The sequence below is a fragment of the Macadamia integrifolia genome, chromosome 6, assembly GCF_013358625.1.
Source record: "Macadamia integrifolia cultivar HAES 741 chromosome 6, SCU_Mint_v3, whole genome shotgun sequence".
Classification (NCBI taxonomy): Eukaryota; Viridiplantae; Streptophyta; class Magnoliopsida; order Proteales; family Proteaceae; genus Macadamia; species Macadamia integrifolia.
Window position 1 is genome coordinate 7,366,134 of NC_056562.1, and position 19,612 is coordinate 7,385,745.

The 19,612-nt window shown below is 39.3% G+C and overlaps 1 protein-coding gene across 4 annotated transcripts in view; it reads left to right on the plus strand.

Moving 5' to 3' along the window:
- The first annotated feature begins 1,438 nt into the window (after positions 1-1,438).
- LOC122081379 (xylose isomerase-like) overlaps positions 1,439-19,612 on the plus strand; it is a 41,334-nt gene continuing 23,160 nt past the window's right edge. The window contains exons 1-7 of one of the 4 annotated variants that reach the window (XM_042648480.1): positions 1,439-1,566; positions 3,038-3,132; positions 3,226-3,339; positions 3,484-3,558; positions 3,684-3,813; positions 3,904-3,995; positions 4,347-4,397. In XM_042648480.1, coding sequence (XP_042504414.1) covers positions 3,073-3,132; positions 3,226-3,339; positions 3,484-3,558; positions 3,684-3,813; positions 3,904-3,995; positions 4,347-4,397 — 522 coding nt within the window. In that variant the 5' untranslated portion in view covers positions 1,439-1,566; positions 3,038-3,072. Of the gene's footprint in view, positions 1,623-3,037; positions 3,133-3,225; positions 3,340-3,483; positions 3,559-3,683; positions 3,814-3,903; positions 3,996-4,346; positions 4,398-19,612 lie in introns of all 4 variants that reach the window. The other 3 variants (XM_042648481.1, XM_042648483.1, XM_042648484.1) reach the window with 3 other exon arrangements.

Below are 19,612 nucleotides of genomic sequence, written 5' to 3' on the forward strand. Positions count from 1 at the left end.
CCAACAACTTGGAGTGGAAGATCCAACTTAGAGTGAAGTTCCAAGCCGCTCGCTCAACAATGGTTATCATAGCATGATCACCAACCAGATTGAGAGTAAAGAGGAGCGGAAGAGGATGATGAATTGTTCATGTCTATAACCACAAAAGTTCCACGACCATTCGTAGCGGCACAACAACATGGATGTAATAACTTAAATATGGAAGGGAATCCGTAGTGGCACAACAACATGGAAAGACACCCACGCATGCTTTGGAACCATATGAAACCAACTAGCAATGGCCACTGAAGAGTTACCAATAAATGTTCATGTAATTAATGATGAATAAGCAATTTCTGGCACAAATACAGTGAGCTAAAATGGAAGCCGGCTATATACTATTGTGGATCACGTTTTCGTACGAGAACCATTCTCGTACGGGTTGATCCACATAGATGGAATCCATCACAAAGTTGGTTGTTGGGTAGATTCTATTTGTGCAGATCAGTCTCATACGAGAACCATTGTTGTATGGGGACTTGATCCGCTTTCGCTATATCCATCTATGTCATTGGGTTCATTTCTTTGTGTCTATCTCAAACCAATGTGTATTCACTATTATCCACGAATTCATAGAAAGAATCGAACCAATCTATGATTTCTATTAGCTCCAAGACCCTATTTGGTTTGGTTGATGATTTATCACATAAAAAAAAATTTGGTTGATGCATGGACCACGACTTCACACTGACTCCATTGAAAAGGCCACAGATTAGGATTGGGAAATGACATAAGAACACAAAAGGCTAGTATATAGATAAGTCAAGGATTGGACAATCTTAGGAACATAGATAAATATTATGATTTTGTCAAGAAGGTGGGAGCCGGGAAGAGGTAGAGTCACGATGAGATTCTTATTCGATCCGATCCTGCATATTTTCTCTTCGTGGTTCAAATTATTTGGTTTGATTCAAATCATGTGAACCAAATCAATAAGAAAGATAGAAACCGAAGGGTAATTTAGGGGTTCAAAATATTAGGGGAGAAAAAGATGTAAAAGTTTGTTATTTTGATGTAGAAGTTAGAGTGAAACAGGATAAGAACAGGGTAGTGAGAAAATTTTTCCATAATTAAAGAATGGGAGAGGGATAGGTATGCCGCCGATATCAAGTATGCTAGCAGACAGCACCAATAAGATCACATGATGGAGTATCATTCATGAAGGATATGAGGGTCATTTCACAAAAAGGGAAGAGAGAGATAGACACAATGGGTGCTAGCATACTTGATCTCGGCGGTATACTCAACCTTTTCCTTTAAAGAATATTTTAAGAAGATATAGATGATATTGCTTTCATTTACCAAAAAGAAAAACAGAAAAAGATGATATTGCTTCCTTGTCATTGCCACGTATGATTTTAAAAAAGCTTAAATTAACTAAAGGATTAATCTTTTGGGTGAAGAGATAACAACCGTCAGATGGAAATAATACCAACCCGTAAAGGTTCCCTCTAAAAAAACAAGGAGCAGCTCTGGCTTTCTGTGTACGTGGGTTCGTCCCTTTGTGCTTCTCTTCTGGTCGTTCTGGTAACCCTTTGTTGCATTGAAATTATCAATAGCGCGATTTTAGGTTTTGTTCTTCGGTATTCACTGTTAAACTTAATTTTGTTTTGGGTGAGGGGTTGTTATTAAGTTATTTGATTGATCGCATTGGTGACATTAGATTGAATTTGCAGAGTGGCGATGAATTTTTTTTTTTTTCGAAGTGATGATCGGTGATTCTTCTATTATTCAATGAATATAGTTGATGAATTTTATTTTATCTTTTTATATGAAATTTTAAGAAGATGGACTTCCTTGTTATGCCTAGAAAAAATACTCTTCGTGCAGAGCAGTGTGAATGCAGGAAGTGCAGAGTGAGGACTGAGGGATGAAATCAGTGTTTTATCCCCCACCCCCCTTCTATTAATAAGTTGATAAGGATTTTAAGTTGGTTGAAAACTGGTTTTTAGAAGTGGAAATTCGAGTTTGGTTGGGGTGGGGGGAGTGCGGGTGTTTTCTCTGTAGTTTAGGAAAGAAACAGTGAAGGATTCTGATCACATAGGATTGCTTAATCTGGTGTTTAGAATACCAAACGTCTGGAGGGTTGAAATCCTGGATCTGTTGTTGATTTCTATTGAATTCTGAGATAGAATTGTTAGATTTCCAAAAGGACTAGTGCAGAGCTTGGAACCCATGCTTAGGGCTCCTAGCAATAGGGGTTTGATGATTTTGATATTTTATGGTGGAATTTTCTATTGAAAATGACACTGATATTGTTCAAATTGTTTTGGATTACAACATTAGGTTGGGATAATTGTGTTAATGTCCTGATACAGTTGTTGCACTACATTTTTTTGGGAAATTTTACTAATTTTTCTAAAGATATTTTCGTTTTCTATTTGCTTTTCTTATTAATATAATTTATTTTCTATTTTCTTTTCTTATTAATATAATTTATCTCAAACTAGATGTGTTAGATTAGTACCACAAAAATGGTGAAATAGAGTCAATCAATCCCATAGTGCTCGAAATAAAGATTTATAAAAGTTGGGTTCATATGAAAATGACCAAATAATTCATTACAAAAAAGAAACAATTCTACAGTGGAGTAAGGAAAATTTTGAAAAACACTACGTATTAATTATAATTATGAAGGACTGAAGAGGGTATTATGTTAAAATTTTTTCCTTAAATTTCTTTTGAATCTGATCTCTACAGAACCTAACAAATTTCTGACCAGTTATTGGTCTGGGTTGTATTTCTGTTCATTATAAGCCTTGTTTAGTGAAATGGTAGGTTACTTGTTTGGACGGGATTTGAGTTCGAAAATTCTATTTTGGTCCTGGCTGGGTTCAACTGTGGGCTAAATTGCATTCTTGGATCTGTGCCTGCTCTCTTTGTGTGTGTGTGTGTGTGTGTGTGTTTTGGGCAGGGGTGAGGGTGGTGGAGGGAGGGATGCATATATAAAAGATTTGAATGTGTCCTGGTGATTTATGTTTTAATTATTTCTTTTCAGAATTTCTGTCTGCGTGAGAAAAGAAATAATAAATAATGAAGACCACAGAGATCCTATTGCTGCTTCTTTGCTTGAACGTGGTTTGCTTTTCAGCAGTAAGAAACAAGTAGCTAATTGTAGTCTTTTAATTTTTGAGCTTTTTAGCAGCCCTTTATGGCATCTCATTTTTAAATTTTTGTCGCACCCAGCTTCCTTCTGCTCCAGCAACTTGCCCTGCTGATCTTGGAAGTGAATGCAGTGGCAGTGGCTCAGATGAGTGGGAAGGGGAGTTCTTCCCTGGCATTCCCAAAATTAAGTATGAGGTAAGATGTGTAGAGTTCCCCTTTTTCAGAGGAAATTAAAGATCAGGTTTTTTTAGTTTGTTTGAAATCGCTGCCAATTCCTGTGCTTCAACACTACGAGTGTATTGTCTTTGCAGTTTCCATTTAATTTATATTATTTGTTAGGGTCCTTCTAGCAAGAATCACCTGGCATTTAAATGGTATAATTCTGAGGAAGTCATTCTTGGAAAGAAAATGAAGGTTGGTTTCAGTTTCTCTTTTATTTTCAGTTTTCATTTATTCAAATTTTTTTTGATCTATTTTATTTATTCAAATTTGAAACCTACTGATCTGATTTTTCATTGACATTAATCTTATAATGATAGGATTGGCTGAGATTCAGTGTTGCCTTCTGGCACACATTCCGCGGATCAGGAGCTGACCCATTTGGTGCACCCACGAAGTTTTGGCCATGGGAAGATGGTACCAATTCATTGGCAATGGCTAAAAGAAGAAGTAAGATGGAAACTCTTGGACCTGCCAACTTCATAGTAATCATTGAGGGGTGTACTAATGTATCATATGTTTCTTTTTTTGATGATACAGTGAGAGCCAACTTTGAGTTTTTAGAAAAGCTTGGAGTTGAATGGTGGTGCTTCCATGATAAGGATATTTCACCAGATGGTAAAACCCTTGAGGTGAGTCAGTTTCAGACATGATGACATTTGTAGTTCTGTAGAAAGGTCTTCATTGAGGTGTGGAATGTTTAAGATCTTTCAACTAAGTACGTTGCATCTCTCAAAGTCCAAACACTGAGCTTCTAAGATTGACTTTTTTTTTTTTTGGGGGGGGGGGGTTGTGGGGTGGGGGTGAGGGGAGCTCAAATATTGCAATTCTTAGCAGTGGATTGGAAAATTTTGTATAAAAAACTGATTTTTGTCTCTTCTATTTCCCTTGGTTCTTCTGTTCTACCTTGAAGAGTTTGTCCATTTTACTATACTGGTTATATTAAATTAGTCTAATTGATGCATCTCACGATTTTTTTTCAGGAGAATAATGCAAATTTGGATGAAGTGGTAGCCCTTGCAAAAGAACTTCAGGTAATCTTATGATGATGACTTGGTCAATATTCTCATCTGATTGATAGAATATTTATTGCCATCATAGATAGGTAAAGTACAACAACAACAACAACAAAGCCTTGTCCCAACTTAATGGGGTCTGCCACATGGACCCAAGCAAAGCCAAAGAAATAGAAAGTAAGAAGGCATTAAAAGAGATAGACTAGTAATCACTTAACAAAGTAAGACACAGCTTAAATGGGTCCGCTACCTGGATCCTAGCCCTCCAATCTGCTCTATTCAGAACCATACTTGGGACAAGACATAATTTGTTCATGTCTTCCCTCACAACCTCTCCTATGGTCATTTTTGGCCTACCTCTAGCTCTTTTGAGTCCTCTTATCTGCATCAAGTCACTCCTCCTTACCGTTGCATCTGGTGGCCTTCGTTGAACATGCCCGAACCACCTCAAACGACATTCTCGAAGCTTGTCAGGAATTGGGGTAACCCCCAGATCCGCTCCAATTTGTTCATTCCTTACCTTATCTCTTCTAGTTTTCCCACACATCCATCTTAACATTCTCATTTCCGCTACCCCTAGCTTATCAATATGTTGCTTCTTAACGGCCCAATAGTCTGACCCGTACATCACAGTTGGGCTCACGACTGTCCGATAGAATCTTCCCTTAAGTTTTACCGGTGCACGTTTGTCACATAAGAGTCCAGACGCACTCCTCCACTTTGTCCATCCCACTTTAATCCTATGTGAAACATCATCCTCTATATCACCCTCTTTATTAATGATAGATCCCAAATATCTGAAATGGTTACTTTGCTTAACCTCTTTTCCTTCAATAGTCACACATCACATATTCAATCTTTGATCTGCTTATCTTAAGGCCTCTTGTTTCCAAGGCAGCTCTCCATCGGTCTAGTTTAGCATTGAGTCCTGATTTTGTGTCATCCAATAAAACAATATCCTCTATAAAAAAACATACACCAAGGGACGTCACTGTCAACTCATCTAGAACAAGAGCAAACAGATAGGGGCTTAGAGCGGACCCTTGGTGTAATCCAATAGAAATAGGGAACTCGCAACCTCTGCCACTTTTGGTGCTCACACTTGTTACCACATCATCATACATATCTTTAATTATTTTCGCATATTTGCTCGACACCATTCTCTTATCTAGGACATGCTATATTAAATCTCTAGGAACTTTGTCGTAGGCTTTTTCCAATTCGATGAAGACCATATGGAGGTCCTTCTTACTAGCTCTAAAGGTTTCCATGAGTCTTCTATGAAGGAATATAGCTTCAGTTGAAGATCTCCCTGGCATAAAACCAAATTGGTTTTCCGAGATTCCTGATTCTCTTCTCTAGTGCACTTCAATAACTTTCTCCCAAAGCTTCATTATGTGGCTCATAAGTTTTATATCTTTGTAGTTATTGCAATCCTGGATATCTCCTTTATTCTTGTAAATGGGGGTTACAAAACTTCTTCTCCACTCATTAGGCATTTTCCTTGTACTCATATTCTTGTTAAAAAGAATAGTTAACCAAGATACACCATCAACCCCTAAGCTCTTCCAAACTTCTATAGGGATGTCGTTTGGGCCTAGAGTTTTTCCAGACTTCATCTTTCTTAAGGCCTCCTTAACCTCAGAAACTCCAATCCTTCTTACATATCTATGTCTAGTGTTGTCCCGATGAGAAGGGTGCTCAATAGGGTAAGATCCATTCGGGTTATCTCTATTTAAAAGTTTGGGGAAATAATCACTCCATCTTGTCATGATGTCTTCATCCTTAACAAGCACTCTACCACCTTCATCCTTGATACACCTGACATGCTCTAGATCTCTGCTCTTCATGTCTCTCAACTTAGCTAACTTATATATAGCTTTTTCCCCAGCTTTAGTGTTCAGGTTACTGTAAAACTCATCATATTTCTTCGCCTTTGCTTTCCCCACCAATATTCTAGCTTCTTTTCTGGAAGAGTAGTATTTATTTTTATCCTCATCTTCCTTAGTGCTTTGCCAAGTCTTAAAACACACCTTCTTATGCTTGATGGCTTTTTGGACCTCCTCACCCCACCAAGTCTCTTTAAGGTCATGCCCAATGCTTCTCAATTCCCCTAGGACCTCTTTTACGACATTCTTAATACAAGTTGTCATCTTGGACCACATCGCATTGAAGTCTCCTTCACTGTCCCACTTATTATGTTTGACCACTTTATCAGTAAAAGTATCCTGGACGTCTTCTTTTAGTCTCCACCATCTAATCTTAGGGCAAATTGGTTTCCTTGGTTTACGAATCTAGGAGCAAAACTGCATATCCAAGACCACTAATCTATGTTGCAATGTTAAGCTCTCCCCAGGGATAACCTTGCAATCTTTACACAAAAATTTATCGGCCCTTCTGGTAAGAAAGAAGTCAATTTGGATGGAATGAAGTCCACTTCTATAGGTAACAAGGTGTTCCTCTCTCTTTTCAAAAAATGTATTCAAAATAGGTAGATCATAGGCTACCGTAAAGTCTACAACTGAAATCCCCTCCTCGTTCCTCTCTCCAACACCAAATCCTCCATGTACATCTTCATAACCTCGTCAATCCTTCCCAATATGGCCATTGAGATCCTCTCCTAAGATAATCTTTTCATCATGTTGAAAGCTTTGCACTAGTCCATCGATATCTTCCCAAAATTGTGCTTTACTAGCTTCATCCATCCCTACTTGTGGAGCATAAGCGCTAATTATGTTGACAACCTCTTTCTCCAACATCATCTTTGTTGCAATGATCCTATCTCCCACTCTCTTCACATCCACCACGTCATTCTTTAGTTCTTTGTCCACTACGATGCCCACTCCACCTCTATGGCTATGATCTCCCGAGTACCAAAGTTTGAAGTTCTCTAAGGCTTTAGCTTTCTTACCCCTCCATCTTGTCTCTTGAATATATGCAATATTAATCCTTTTTTCTCATCATGACATCTATAAGTTCCATGCTCTTGCCCGTTAGGGATCCAATGTTCTAGGTAGCAAGTCGGACCCTACGCTTGTGAACTACATTTGCAACAAGTCGGTGAGACATGGAATCAGAAGCAAAGAGGGGTTATAAAACAAAAACAAAATGGATCCATGCAGAAGGTGAATGGCTAGATATGATAGAGTGCTGGCTGCCTACCTGACGCACCACTATAGGGAAAATCGATATTTTATAGGGATGAAATAAAGGAAAACAAGAGAGCCAGGGGGTGCTGATGATTTAAGAACCCATGTCACACATAATATAAAGTGTTAGCTCAAATAATGCAAAGTACTAAGATTCTACAGCAATGAATACAGTCAAGGACAAATAAGAATGTTTCATCTACACATAACAAACAAAAGACATGTAGCAGGGCATCAAATATAGCACAACACATAGGGGTGGAGTTCCAAGATCAATGTACGGGGCTAATTAAGCATGAGCGACAAATAAAGTAGCAATTGTAAGGAATCAACTAGCACCACAAAACAGATGACAATATTGCTCACAGCTATAGAAAATCAAGTAAAGCAAGCTAGAGATAAATACATAAATAGATATGCAGTGGTCAAAAAGCCCCTTACTACACAGGGAACTCACGAAACCTCGACGAGTTCAGCGTATGGCTGGATTACAACTTGGCGCTGATCATACTAGGTTGTGTCTCAGCTACGGAGGGTGCGGCGTAGAAAAACAAATCTTACCAGGTATCCGGGTCAGGTCTAAAGCGGTGGGGGGGGGGAGTGGTCAGGGAACTATAAGGTGTACCTGATGGGAGGGTTTATAGGTGGATGAGAGTTGGCAAGTCCTTGAATCGATTCAATGGGTGAGGCAAGGTAGCCGAACCAAAGAGTATTCAGCTACAAGGTGGAATTGATGAGAGGGTTTATCTTAGAGAAATACCAGGCGGGGTGAAAGTAGTAGGAGCAAGCCTCAAGGTGTTGGTTGAGACGAGGGGGGTAAGAGAGAGTTTCGGAGTGTGTGTGTCGACCAGAGTGAGGGAGAATCAAATATTGGTCAACCGAAATGCAGAAGAGAATTCTGGGCAGATAGGTCAGAAGTGGAAGCTTGGGAAGTGGGTGTGTTTGCAGCAGAAAGAAGAGAAGGGTTATTTAGGTCAAGGAGGTGTAGAGAGGGAAGTTGAGGGAAGAAATCAGGGAGTGGGGGTGAGTCGGTAAGAGGATAAGATGAGGGCGAGTTCAGTTCCAAGGTAGGGTACGAAGAAATCTAGGGGAGTAGGGAAGATGTGGTGGATCTGCGAGAGGATCGGGTGATAGGGAGATCAGGTATGCAGAAATCGAGGATGTAGGAGAGATTTGGGAGATGAGATGGGTTGGTGGGTAGATAGGTTTAGAGGAAGACCAGGCGACACAGTAGTTAGGAGAAATCGAGAGTATGAGAGGTTTGGGAGATGTTATGGGTCAGCGCTAAGGTAGAGAGGGATCAGGCTATAAAACAGAGTGAGCTAAAGAAGAGAGCCGAGGGTTGGAAACAGAGAAATTCAAGGCGAGAAGCAGGGTGGTGTTGAGATAGGGGTATACTTACCTGGTAAGAGTCTTATCGACCGCCGCTGCCTGAGAAAGGGATGGGGAGTAAGCACTTTATCGCCGGAGAAGTCGGAGTCGAGAACTAGCCGCTGAGAGCGAGAGAGGACACTAGAAAAAAGATTATGACTCACACTCAGATTTAGAACTGTCGACATTTATAGAAATGATACTCAGACGGATGGGCCCAATTAGGTATGACTCCAGCTGGAGGGATTATTACTTGTGGATTAGGGATGTATCCTCCATCTTCGTTTAGCGCAACGACTTCTCCTTCAAACATGCTTTCGATGCCAAGGGTTGTTTCCTTATCTTGCCAGTCTTTGTTGGAGTCCATGCGATCTTGTTGAGAGATCTTCAACCATTCCATGGTATTTGCAAAGAAGATTTCAAGTCTTGGCATTATTTTTGGGAGGTTTCATCATACCAAGGTTAATTAAAACCACAATAAGGGAGGGTATCTGCTTCTTTGATGAAATGTCCATTGAGGACTTTTGGGTGGAGTCCAAGATGATCCATGATGCAAAGTTGATCAAGCCTCTGAAACTGGAATCTTTCTTCCCTCTCGATTCCATCTATATCCTGAACCCGAACCTGAAATCTCAATGATCTGGTGTTTACCTTCATTTTAACAACTTCTTTTACTTCTGAGGGTCGTCTTTTTGCATCTTCCTCCTGTTTGCTTCTCTTTCCTTTGCCTTTCTTTCTTGGCTTGCTTGAAAATGTCCTATGATGTAGGTGTGTACCCTAGGCCATATTACTTTTCATTGGCGTGAAGGACCAAAATGTTTGAGTTTCCTTGATGATGTTTTTCTAAGGGCTATGCTTGGGAAATATCCATTTGTTTGAGCATATTGGGTTACGGGATCCCATTTGGGCTTTTATGTTTTGGTGCATTACCAACTATCTTGTTTCATTTATCTTCATGCCTTATGCCTAATGAACTTTTTTATTCATAAAAGGGAAAAATTTTCCTTGCACACTTTCGAGATTCACCCCTTTTGGTTGATGTTATCCTTTGTTAGGAGAACCACTGGTGTTATCCTTTGTTAGGAGAACCACCGGTGCAAGAGATCAGTTTAGATCAATTTCTACGCAATTTCATAAGTGTTGCGAATAAGGTGTACGCAGAGATAAGGATGTTGAGATGGATGTGTGGCAAAACTAGGAAGGATAAAGTAAAGAATGACCATATTATAGCTGATTGGAGTTGCCCAAATTCAAGATAAGCTCAAAGAAAGTCGTTTGGGATGGCATGACCATGTTCAACGAAGGCTTTGTGATGCACCAGTAAGGAGGAGTGGTCTGATTCAGAATGAATGAGTTAAAAGAGATAGGGACAGGCCTAAAATGACCATTGGAGAAGTAGTGAGGAAAGACATGCATATTTCCCATATATGACCTTGAATAGAAATGACCTTGAATAGAACTGATTGGAAGGCAAGGATCTATGTAGCTGACCCCATTTAGGTGGGATTTTTCTGAGTTGTTTGTGTTCCTCATAGGCGACACCTTGGTCGACTTGGGCACCTTGGTCGATTTGTGCGCCTTGTTGGTGTCGCCATGTTTTTTCATCCTCTCCAGTGCCTTGGGTCGCCTAGATGTCGTGACAACTATGGTGTTTCCTTTTCCTTTTACTATTCTTTTTATCTTTGCCTGGATTCATGTAGCCGAGCCTAATTAGTTGGGATAAGGATGAGTTGTTGATTTTTTCATATTAAACTATAGTGCACTCTTCTGTATGCTCATCTAGCTTCTCTGCATGTCCAATCAGAGCAGCTATTCTATGAAGGATATCAGCAACCATATAAGGAGATCGAACTGAAGAGCTCAGCTTTGCGGGGCAGACCAATCTTTCATACCTCGTGGACTGCGTTGGAAAAACCAACCTCTCCTCCGAATATCAATTTCTAGATTACTTATGACAAGTGATATAAGCATAATTGACAAGAGATTATTATTATTGATCTTGCAGGTAGAGGGGAAGTAGGCTTGTTATGTTAAACTCTTTAATGTAAGGGTAGGGCACGAGTTCACTAATCCCAAACAGGATCACTAACAACCCTCAGCTAGGTCACTTTAGCTCTTAAACCAGAATATGAAATAAATATTACAGAAACTAATAATGCTTCAAAACAGTAATAAGCTACCCCAGCAAAACCTTACAGTGATGGCCTATATCACTGCCTAAATAGGGACAGCAGTAGCAGCAGTCCCAAGACACCCAATCTGCTATGCTCAGATTAGGTCAAATCCAGAAAAATTTGGTTGTAACAGAACACCATTAACCAGTTAACAATTACGAATCAAATACCAATCGAAATCAGGCCTACTGATATGAAACAAACGCCAGAATTTTAGATCAAATTTCTGGACAAAATACAAGTTACCTCAGTTCTTGAAAATTAGGTCAAATCTGGAGATTTTTAATAACTTGATAACTAGGTCTCAAGGAGGCCTGAACTGTTGGTCGAGTGGGGCCCCTAGGGAGGCCAACTGATGCCCAAATGCTGGGCCTTAGATGATCAACAGGTGGTGAGGTCTGGGGATGCAACCTGCTGCACAGAAATCTTCAAACCAGTAATATCGCAGGCTCTATTTTGCAGTCTTAGATCAGCAGAACAGTAGCAGTCAATAGGGTCTTCAATAGGTCTCGGATGAGCTCAAGTATGCACAGAAAAATATAGAACTGAAGATGGGGGAAGGAGAATCAATGGATAGCAGGGGGGGTTGATGCAAGGCTAGGTAGGAACTACCCAACCTCAGTAAGGATCCCAAAACTCCAATTAAACAACTCACTAAAACTCTAGGGAAATCTGGAATCATACCTAGAAAAAAAGTCCAAATCTGGACAGAATTGAGGTAACCTGTGGTTGGCTGTGGGAACTCTGATGGAGCTCAACTTCTGGTTGACTGCTTTATCTTGTGGTGCTGATCAAAACCCTCCAAAGGGTTTTGTAACCTGATCTCAGGTTTGGGAGATCTGAGAAGAGGTTTCCAATTCGAAAACTAATGTTCGTCTTCAAGAACAGGTGATAGGAACTTCAACTGGCCACCAAATTTGGATCGAATGGACCTCTTAGGGGCTGGAATGAAACCCCAAAAGAGCTTGAAGATTGGACTACTGGTTGGGGAGATCTGGCCTTGGTCGATCTCCCTCAAAACCCTGACAAAGCTGTGGTCGGTCTTGGTCTTCTTGCTGGTCTTTGATCACAATAAATGGAAGGCTATTGGTTCTTCTATCAATGATTAAATCACACTCTCTCAGCAGTGGAATAAAGAGAAAATAAGAAAAATAAAAGAGAATCGATGGAGGGTTGAAAAGGGGGAAGAGAAGGTTAGGTTTTGGGCTTCTCACCGCTTAAGTTTAGGCATCTCACCCAACTGTATCCCACAGTAAACAGCATAAGCCATCTCAAAGTAAACTTCATTAACTTATTTCAATCAATTACAATGGTCTCTCTTAAATAGGATATGCACAACCTTACAAATTAGAAACAAACTAAAAAAGGAAACTAACATAAAATAGAAACTAATGACTTTTAGTAACTAACTACTGACTTCGATCACAATAAATGGAAGGCTATTGGTTCTTCTATCAATGATTAAATCACACTCTCTCGGCAGTGGAATAAAGAGAAAATAAGAAAAATAAAAGAGAATCGATGGAGGGTTGAGAAGGGGGAAGAGAAGGTTAGGTTTTGGGCGTCTCACCCCTCAAGTTTAGGCATCTCACCTAGGGCCTCTCACCCAACTGTATCCCACAGTAAACAGCATAAGCCATCCCAAAGTAAACTTCATTAACTTTTTTCAATCAATTACAATGGTCTCTCTTAAATAGGCTATGCACAACCTTACACATTAGAAACAAACTAAAAGAGGAAACTAACATAAAATAGAAACTAATGACTTTTAGTAACTAACTACTGACTTGTACTCTAAGAAACTAACATAAGACAATGGACCAATAGGGGAGCATTCTAGAAGACTTATGCAGCACTCAACTTGGTGTTTGACTGGTCAAGCACACAAAAGTCAAAAGGCAGCAACTGTGGAGATCGCAGGAACCAAAATAGCAACTTCTGGACAGCTTGCAACAGGCTGGATTGATGGCACCTTGAAGGATCTTCTAGAGTCCCAAAATAAGAAATAAAATACTGCAATAATATGGAGCTGCTATGTTGGTTCAATGGCTGCAAAGGTGGATCAGCATAGGACAAAATTGGGGGCCTGCAAGGCTGGCTCAATGGGGCTAAACCAGCTCCAGACTTGGGACAGAACTGTACCATGGTTTGATCAATTCGAGTCCTCCTTTTGACATCACTATCTACATCAGGGATGGGGATGGATGGCTATCTCAGCCTAGCCATATAACCTAACATTGACTCTCAGTCACAGCCTCTCTTAGGACAATGGTATGTTAATCGTGAGCTTCACTCTTCTCATTAAATCGTATGTAAGACCCTTTGAGGTCAATTACATTTCATAGGTGATGTGGATCCAGGGTTTGATAACCCTAAATTGGATCGCTGTGGGTCCACCGAAGGATAAATAATTCAAGTCTAAAAGATCAGTGGCAATCTTGTAATTTCAGACACAAGTGTACGCATGACATGAAAACTAATAAGTGGGTCAAATGGGCATAGAAAATTAGAAGAGGAGGGGTTTTCTGGAATTACAAAGAGAAGGGGAATAATATATCACAACCATAGAAAATAGGGGCTTAGTTGTAATAACAGGAACTAATTCTTTTAAAGCAATAGAAGAACCTTCTTCTTCCTCTCGATAGAGCACCAGGCGGTAAACCAGTGCAGACCTTCGGACAAGAGAACTCCCTCGCCAAAGGGTTGTTGGCTCTGCATGCTTGGGTCCAGGATTGAAACCTCAAGCTCTAGAGACACATGACAACAGCAGGCATAAACAACTCCACCAGCAACAGCTGATTTGATCTGCAACTCAATCCAGCGCAAGGTACAGGACCAGATCTGAAATTTGGTTTGATTCTCGCAGCAAGAGGAGTTCAAGAAGGTGACCCTCCAGGGCTTGGGTTGCCTCTAGTCTCTACCCTGGACCAGAGTTTCAGTCCAAGCATATCAGCAGTGAAGGAGATTGATCCACTTGATTAGGTTGAACTATTGCCCAGAAACAGAGTATATCCGGGTAAAGGTAGGATAACAGCAGAAAATAAGAAAGAACTAGAACAAGATCAAAGAAGGAGAGAGGGCTACGCACGTCTCACGACAGCCATGGTTTCAACCAAACAAACATTCAATCAATTATCAATACTCTTCCAAATCGTTGAGTACAAAAGACTACTTATAGACTCAAAACAAACCTACTTTCCTATTCTGAAATTGAAATAAACTTGCATCCAAATCTAAAGATAGAAATAAAATCTCGCTCAAATAAGAAAAAAAATTGACTACCAAACTAAGGTCTAATTCTGAAAATAGAAAAAAAACTTGACTCCAACTTAACTTCCTATTAACTAATAATAATAAAAGAAAAACATAAAAGCAATGTGTAACTGCATCAATAGGCCTTGTAACTTGTTTAAAAAAGGAAGGAAATAAGATAGAAACTTACGAGAAAAGGAAATGAACTGAAAAAAGAAACTAATAGAAAAGGAAACATAAGAGTATAGAAAGTCCCGTTCCTTGTACAAAAAGAATCAAAATAAAATGGAAAATAAAGGAAAAGGAAACAAAGCTTTAGACAAATAAAGCCTTCTAGAAGTCTCCATCGATAGCTTGCTGTCCAAGACAAAACAGAAAATAGAAACTTATTGACTCAATTCATTGTTCACATAAACAATTACTCGTGTTGCTGTTCACTCGAACAGTTACTCATGAAGAGTATTTTTTCCTGAATTTTATTTTTGTCCTCTTCTTCTTCATGCTTTGATCTACATCACTGTTATTAGTCTTTCCTAGAGAATGGTTGAGCTTTGTGGATGGTGGTATTTGTCTTCTTTTTTTTCTTTTGGGGGGGGGGGGGGGGGTTAGAATTTCTGGCTCTTTTCCCTTCTTTTATAGCTGCAAGATCATGAGAGATTGAAATGGGCTTTAACTAAATAAATGTGGGTTCTGTGTATCAGCTCAAAACCAATGGTGAGTTTTAATGAATAAAAGTTACTTTGGTCTTGCGAACAAAGAATTCAAGCTTCATGATCTTAAATAGATGAGTTTGAGAGATAATTAATTCCTTGAAGCTTCACTATATTTGGTACTTGGTAGAGATGGATGATGATAATAAAAATGGACCAGTCATTGTCAATTTGCATCTTAAATAAAAAATTTCAACACAGAATTGGGGACTCGTAGGTACCTCTGTCACCTTTAGGAGCTTTTTTAAATTAATTCATAAGCTCACTACTACCTGCCTTAAAGTAGAATGCTTGTGTATAATATTTCCTCCATCATAATCATCTCTTTAATAATATTTGTTAACAGTAGCAAGATTTCTAAAGGTATAATCAAAAATAAAAATGGGGTGAGAGATTCCCTCAAAAAACATAAAAGTGATAGTTATTTGTTTCTATTCAATAGAGGAGGAAAAGAGCATATATGAGTGGATAGTCTAACTGTAATGATTGAGTTCATTTCTGATTGGAAGCTCATAGAAATATGTTTAAATACCATAAGACTTGTAGAGGTGAGAATGAGTCTTGTTTAAAGCTCAAAACTGTGAACCACTCTGATGTAAGGTGGTTTACACTCGGTAAACAACCCCAATAGGTTTACACTCCCAACCAATAATTAGATCTGATTTTCAAATCTCAGAAACAAAGAAAGCTTCACAGCGATGGATTAGGGCTGAAAAAGAAGTCACAAAATAGAAGGGGTTGAGAAGTTTTACACCTGATCAATAGTAGACCTAGATTAGGTCAGATTAACCCTCCAATAAAGCCTGCAGATGGACTGTAGGAAGGCTGCAATCACAAAGGCAGCAACCCTGTCTGAAAGTAGGGTTTAAGAGCTCTGATGGGAGAAATTCTGCATCATACAAAGGCCTTATACACTTGGTTGAGCGCCTCTCTTGTGGGATAGAACAAACCCTGAAAAGGGCCTTCAGATCTGATCTCAGAATCGGAGGATGTGAGGATTGGTCCCAATTAGGAAACTTTGGTGGAATTCTGCAACACCTGCAACAGACCTTTAGTGAGGACCAAAATCTGGTCAAAGGGGCCTCATAAAGTCAGGAACAAAACCTCAAATCTGGGCAGCAGGCTGAGAGCAGCATGGAAAAGCGATTAGGGGTGAAAACCCTGACAATAGCTGCAGTCGATCCTTGGGCTGGCTGTGGTTCAAACTGATCTTGTATATCAACTTCTAGCCTTCAAGTGATCTTGGAATAATCTCTCAAACATTCACAACAAAGGAAAGAAAATAAAGAAACAGAAAAAGGAATCGATGGGGAGGCGAGAAGGGGGAGAAGAATGGTGGTTGGGTTGGGTATCTCACCCCTCAGGTTTAGGCATCTCACCCTCTCAAGTTTCAGCTATCTCAACCATGAGTTTAATCCAATTTATAACAACTTAAAATCTGTCTTCTTCATTAAATCGATGTGCTTTAAATATCCTTACATTGCTTACAAAGAAAATGAAACTTTTTAAATTAGAAACTAATTATACTTTCCTAACCCAATTACTTGTTGACCAAACATACATAAAAATAGAAACTACTAACAAATGACTTTGTCCAATAAAAGGAAACTAAGCTGAGGAAATAAAATAGAAACTAACTTGTCAAACAAGACAAAAGGAAACAAAACAAAAAAAGGAAACTAAAAGCCACGCTACTTGCTGAATCGATGAACAGCTTGAGGACTCCTACAAAGGCTGCTGATATCTTCAATCAAATGCTTAACTGGACTTCTAGAGGTTCCACTTGAAGACAAAATTCTGGAGAATTCCTTGTGATCGAAGGAGAAAACAGGGCCCCTTTACAACTGATTTGATGGAGCGTGGTTTCTGCTGGCTGCTCCAACATTGGACTTGGTTCGATGGGGCTAGCAGCCCCTTCCTTATGCAAGCTTGATCTACGTGAAACTCTCCGCCACTTCAGGTCAGATAGCCAACCAGTTGATGGCAGTGGCAAACCTTTTGTTCTTCTCTTTATTCTTTCAGCTTTGTAGATGATGGGAGCAATGAAAACAATGAAAAAAAGAGTCTACAACAGCTTAAAGGGGTAGCTGTGGAGGTGGTTGTTAGGTTTGTTGGTGGTAAGTTTGGATCTCTCTCTCTCTCTCTGCAACTATGCTCAAAGGTTAGGGCTCGAATATGAGAGGAGTGGAGCACTCATCTCCCTCTCCTCGTTGATTAACTCGTGAATCACATTCTCCTCTGTCAATGAACGATGATCTCCTCTGTAAACAATCAATGACTATAAGATTACAAAAATGTTGTGTGGAGGTGGGTTTACATTAGCCAGAGCTCCTCATAGTTAAGAGGGAAAGGGAGAGGGAGAGAGAGACTTCAGAGGAGGTGGGTCAACATTAGTCATAAATCAGCCGTGAGAAAGTTATGATGGAAAAATCGAAAAAGCATCCTGCTAATGATAGACTGTATGGATAGGATTTTTGGTTGGATGCATTTTATTATTGGTATCCAACTTGGTGTTCCTTGATCCATGTGTCAGCTTATATCTTTTGATGCATATCATGTAGAGTTTGTACCCACAACCCTAAACTTAAATCCAAGCATTGCCTCTAGATTTGATCATGCTTTGATTGGATGGTGGCCCTTGATATCTATTGCCATCATGATGCAGGTGCACAACCGTGGACCAATCCAGACCCATATGGGTATCCAGGCAAAGATGAAACGGATCCAATTTGGAATCAAAGTTACCGATTTGTTCGAAGCTATTAAGAGCTTTTAGGATTTTATGTTATTTAGGGAATATTTGTAATCTTTTATTTTGGGTAGCTATTAGACAAGAAGAATTTTCCAATTTTAGTTTTATTGTGTTTCTATTTTATTAGTCTAGGATTTAGGAAGTAATTATGTGTTTCTATTTTAGTTTTAGATTTTAATTAGGAAGTCTTAATTTGATTTTTATTATATAAAAACATGTAACCCAAGTTATTGGACAGATTTTGAGAATGAAAATTGAAATGAGTTGTGCCAATTAGGTATGAATGAGGTTGTGTGACCATCCTCTTCTCCCCTCCCTTTGTGCGATTTCTCTTTTCTCCTCTCTCTCTCTCTCTCTCTCTCTCTCTTATATCTTTCTCTCTCTCTTCTTCTTCTTCTTCTTTTCTGGTTTTCTTCTCAGTTTCCCTGTTAGTGGACTGTAGCTGCCCATCAAGTTTGGTTCAATCTCCTTCGTACACAAATCTGTTGGTTTGAGGTTTGGAGGAACAGTAACAAACCCTAAGCCCTAAAGCAATTCAGATATTTGAATCTGAGACGAAACCTTCCTGATTTGTGAGTTCCACAGCAGTTTCAGAACTGATCTTTACTTTACCCTACCGCCAGGGTTAGGTTGCAGAGTTGTCCCTCCCTTGTTCCTTAACCTTGGGGAATTGAGGTTGGCTGCCATCAAGAGATCCTTGTGCTGCGATTCTCCATTCCAAGCCTTAGTTCAATCCATGATGGCGTGAGATGGTTCTAACAACACCTATCGAGTTTGTCTTCCACTTCAGGTTGCTGTCCAAAGGTTGATGACAACCCCAATTTGTGGGTTTTATTTTAAAGCCCTTTTATTCTGGTTTTCCCATTATACTTCTTTTTCCTTTTATGACCTTTAGTTCCAAATCTGACCCTGAACAATAAATCAAATTCCCACTTGTGCCCACTCTTCTTAACCGACCCATTTAAACATTAGGAAATTCTGGTTATTTACAAAAGTGCCATTCACCTTTGCAACTTAATTTTGGAACCCGGATCCACATCACATTGTTGTTGTCAAAGTGCTAGGTGACTCTAAGCATTGGAGGGCCTTCCTAAGATACAGTGCTAGGCGACTCATGGATACAGTTTCGATCCCACTTCAAACCTGAAGGGAAATAAACCATGTGGTACGGTTCATGGACAAAACTCTCCACCCTGAAGTCCCCTTTGGTGTACCTTAGGTTTGTAACGTAAGGACAAACAAGTTCACCCAGAATATATATATATATATATATAATCATTTTTTTCAAAGCACACACGAGTCATTAGGGTAGAGGAGAGGAGGGGACGAGGCTTCACATGACACATGGAGGCACACTTGAAACTGGCGGTTAGAAAAGGACATGTGTTCACAATTAGATAAATATCACCCACAAGCTATACTCTATTTTCTTTTTTCCTTCCTTATCCGTTTGTTTATAATTTTCACTATTTTATTAAAGCCAAATTATTTATGTAAAACAACCAACTAAACAAAGAAGCAAGTACTAGAGAAGAATTCTGATTTTGATTCATTTGTCCCATGGAGAAATTTTCTTCTCCCTTTCTTTCTTTTATTTTTGTTTTTGTTTTTGTGTTTTGTTATTTTTTTGTTATTTTTTTTTTTTGTTTTAATTCAAAAGCATAGTTATTAAGGTGGGAAGGCAACCGAGGCATTTGATGGTCTTCCAAAGCATTTTGGCGATAGGCGGGCATAAGGCATCACCTTGTTGAATAAAGAGTTCTAGTTTTTATTTTTTATTTTTATGTAACCATTTTATTTGGCACAAGTAGCGTATTAAAATTTA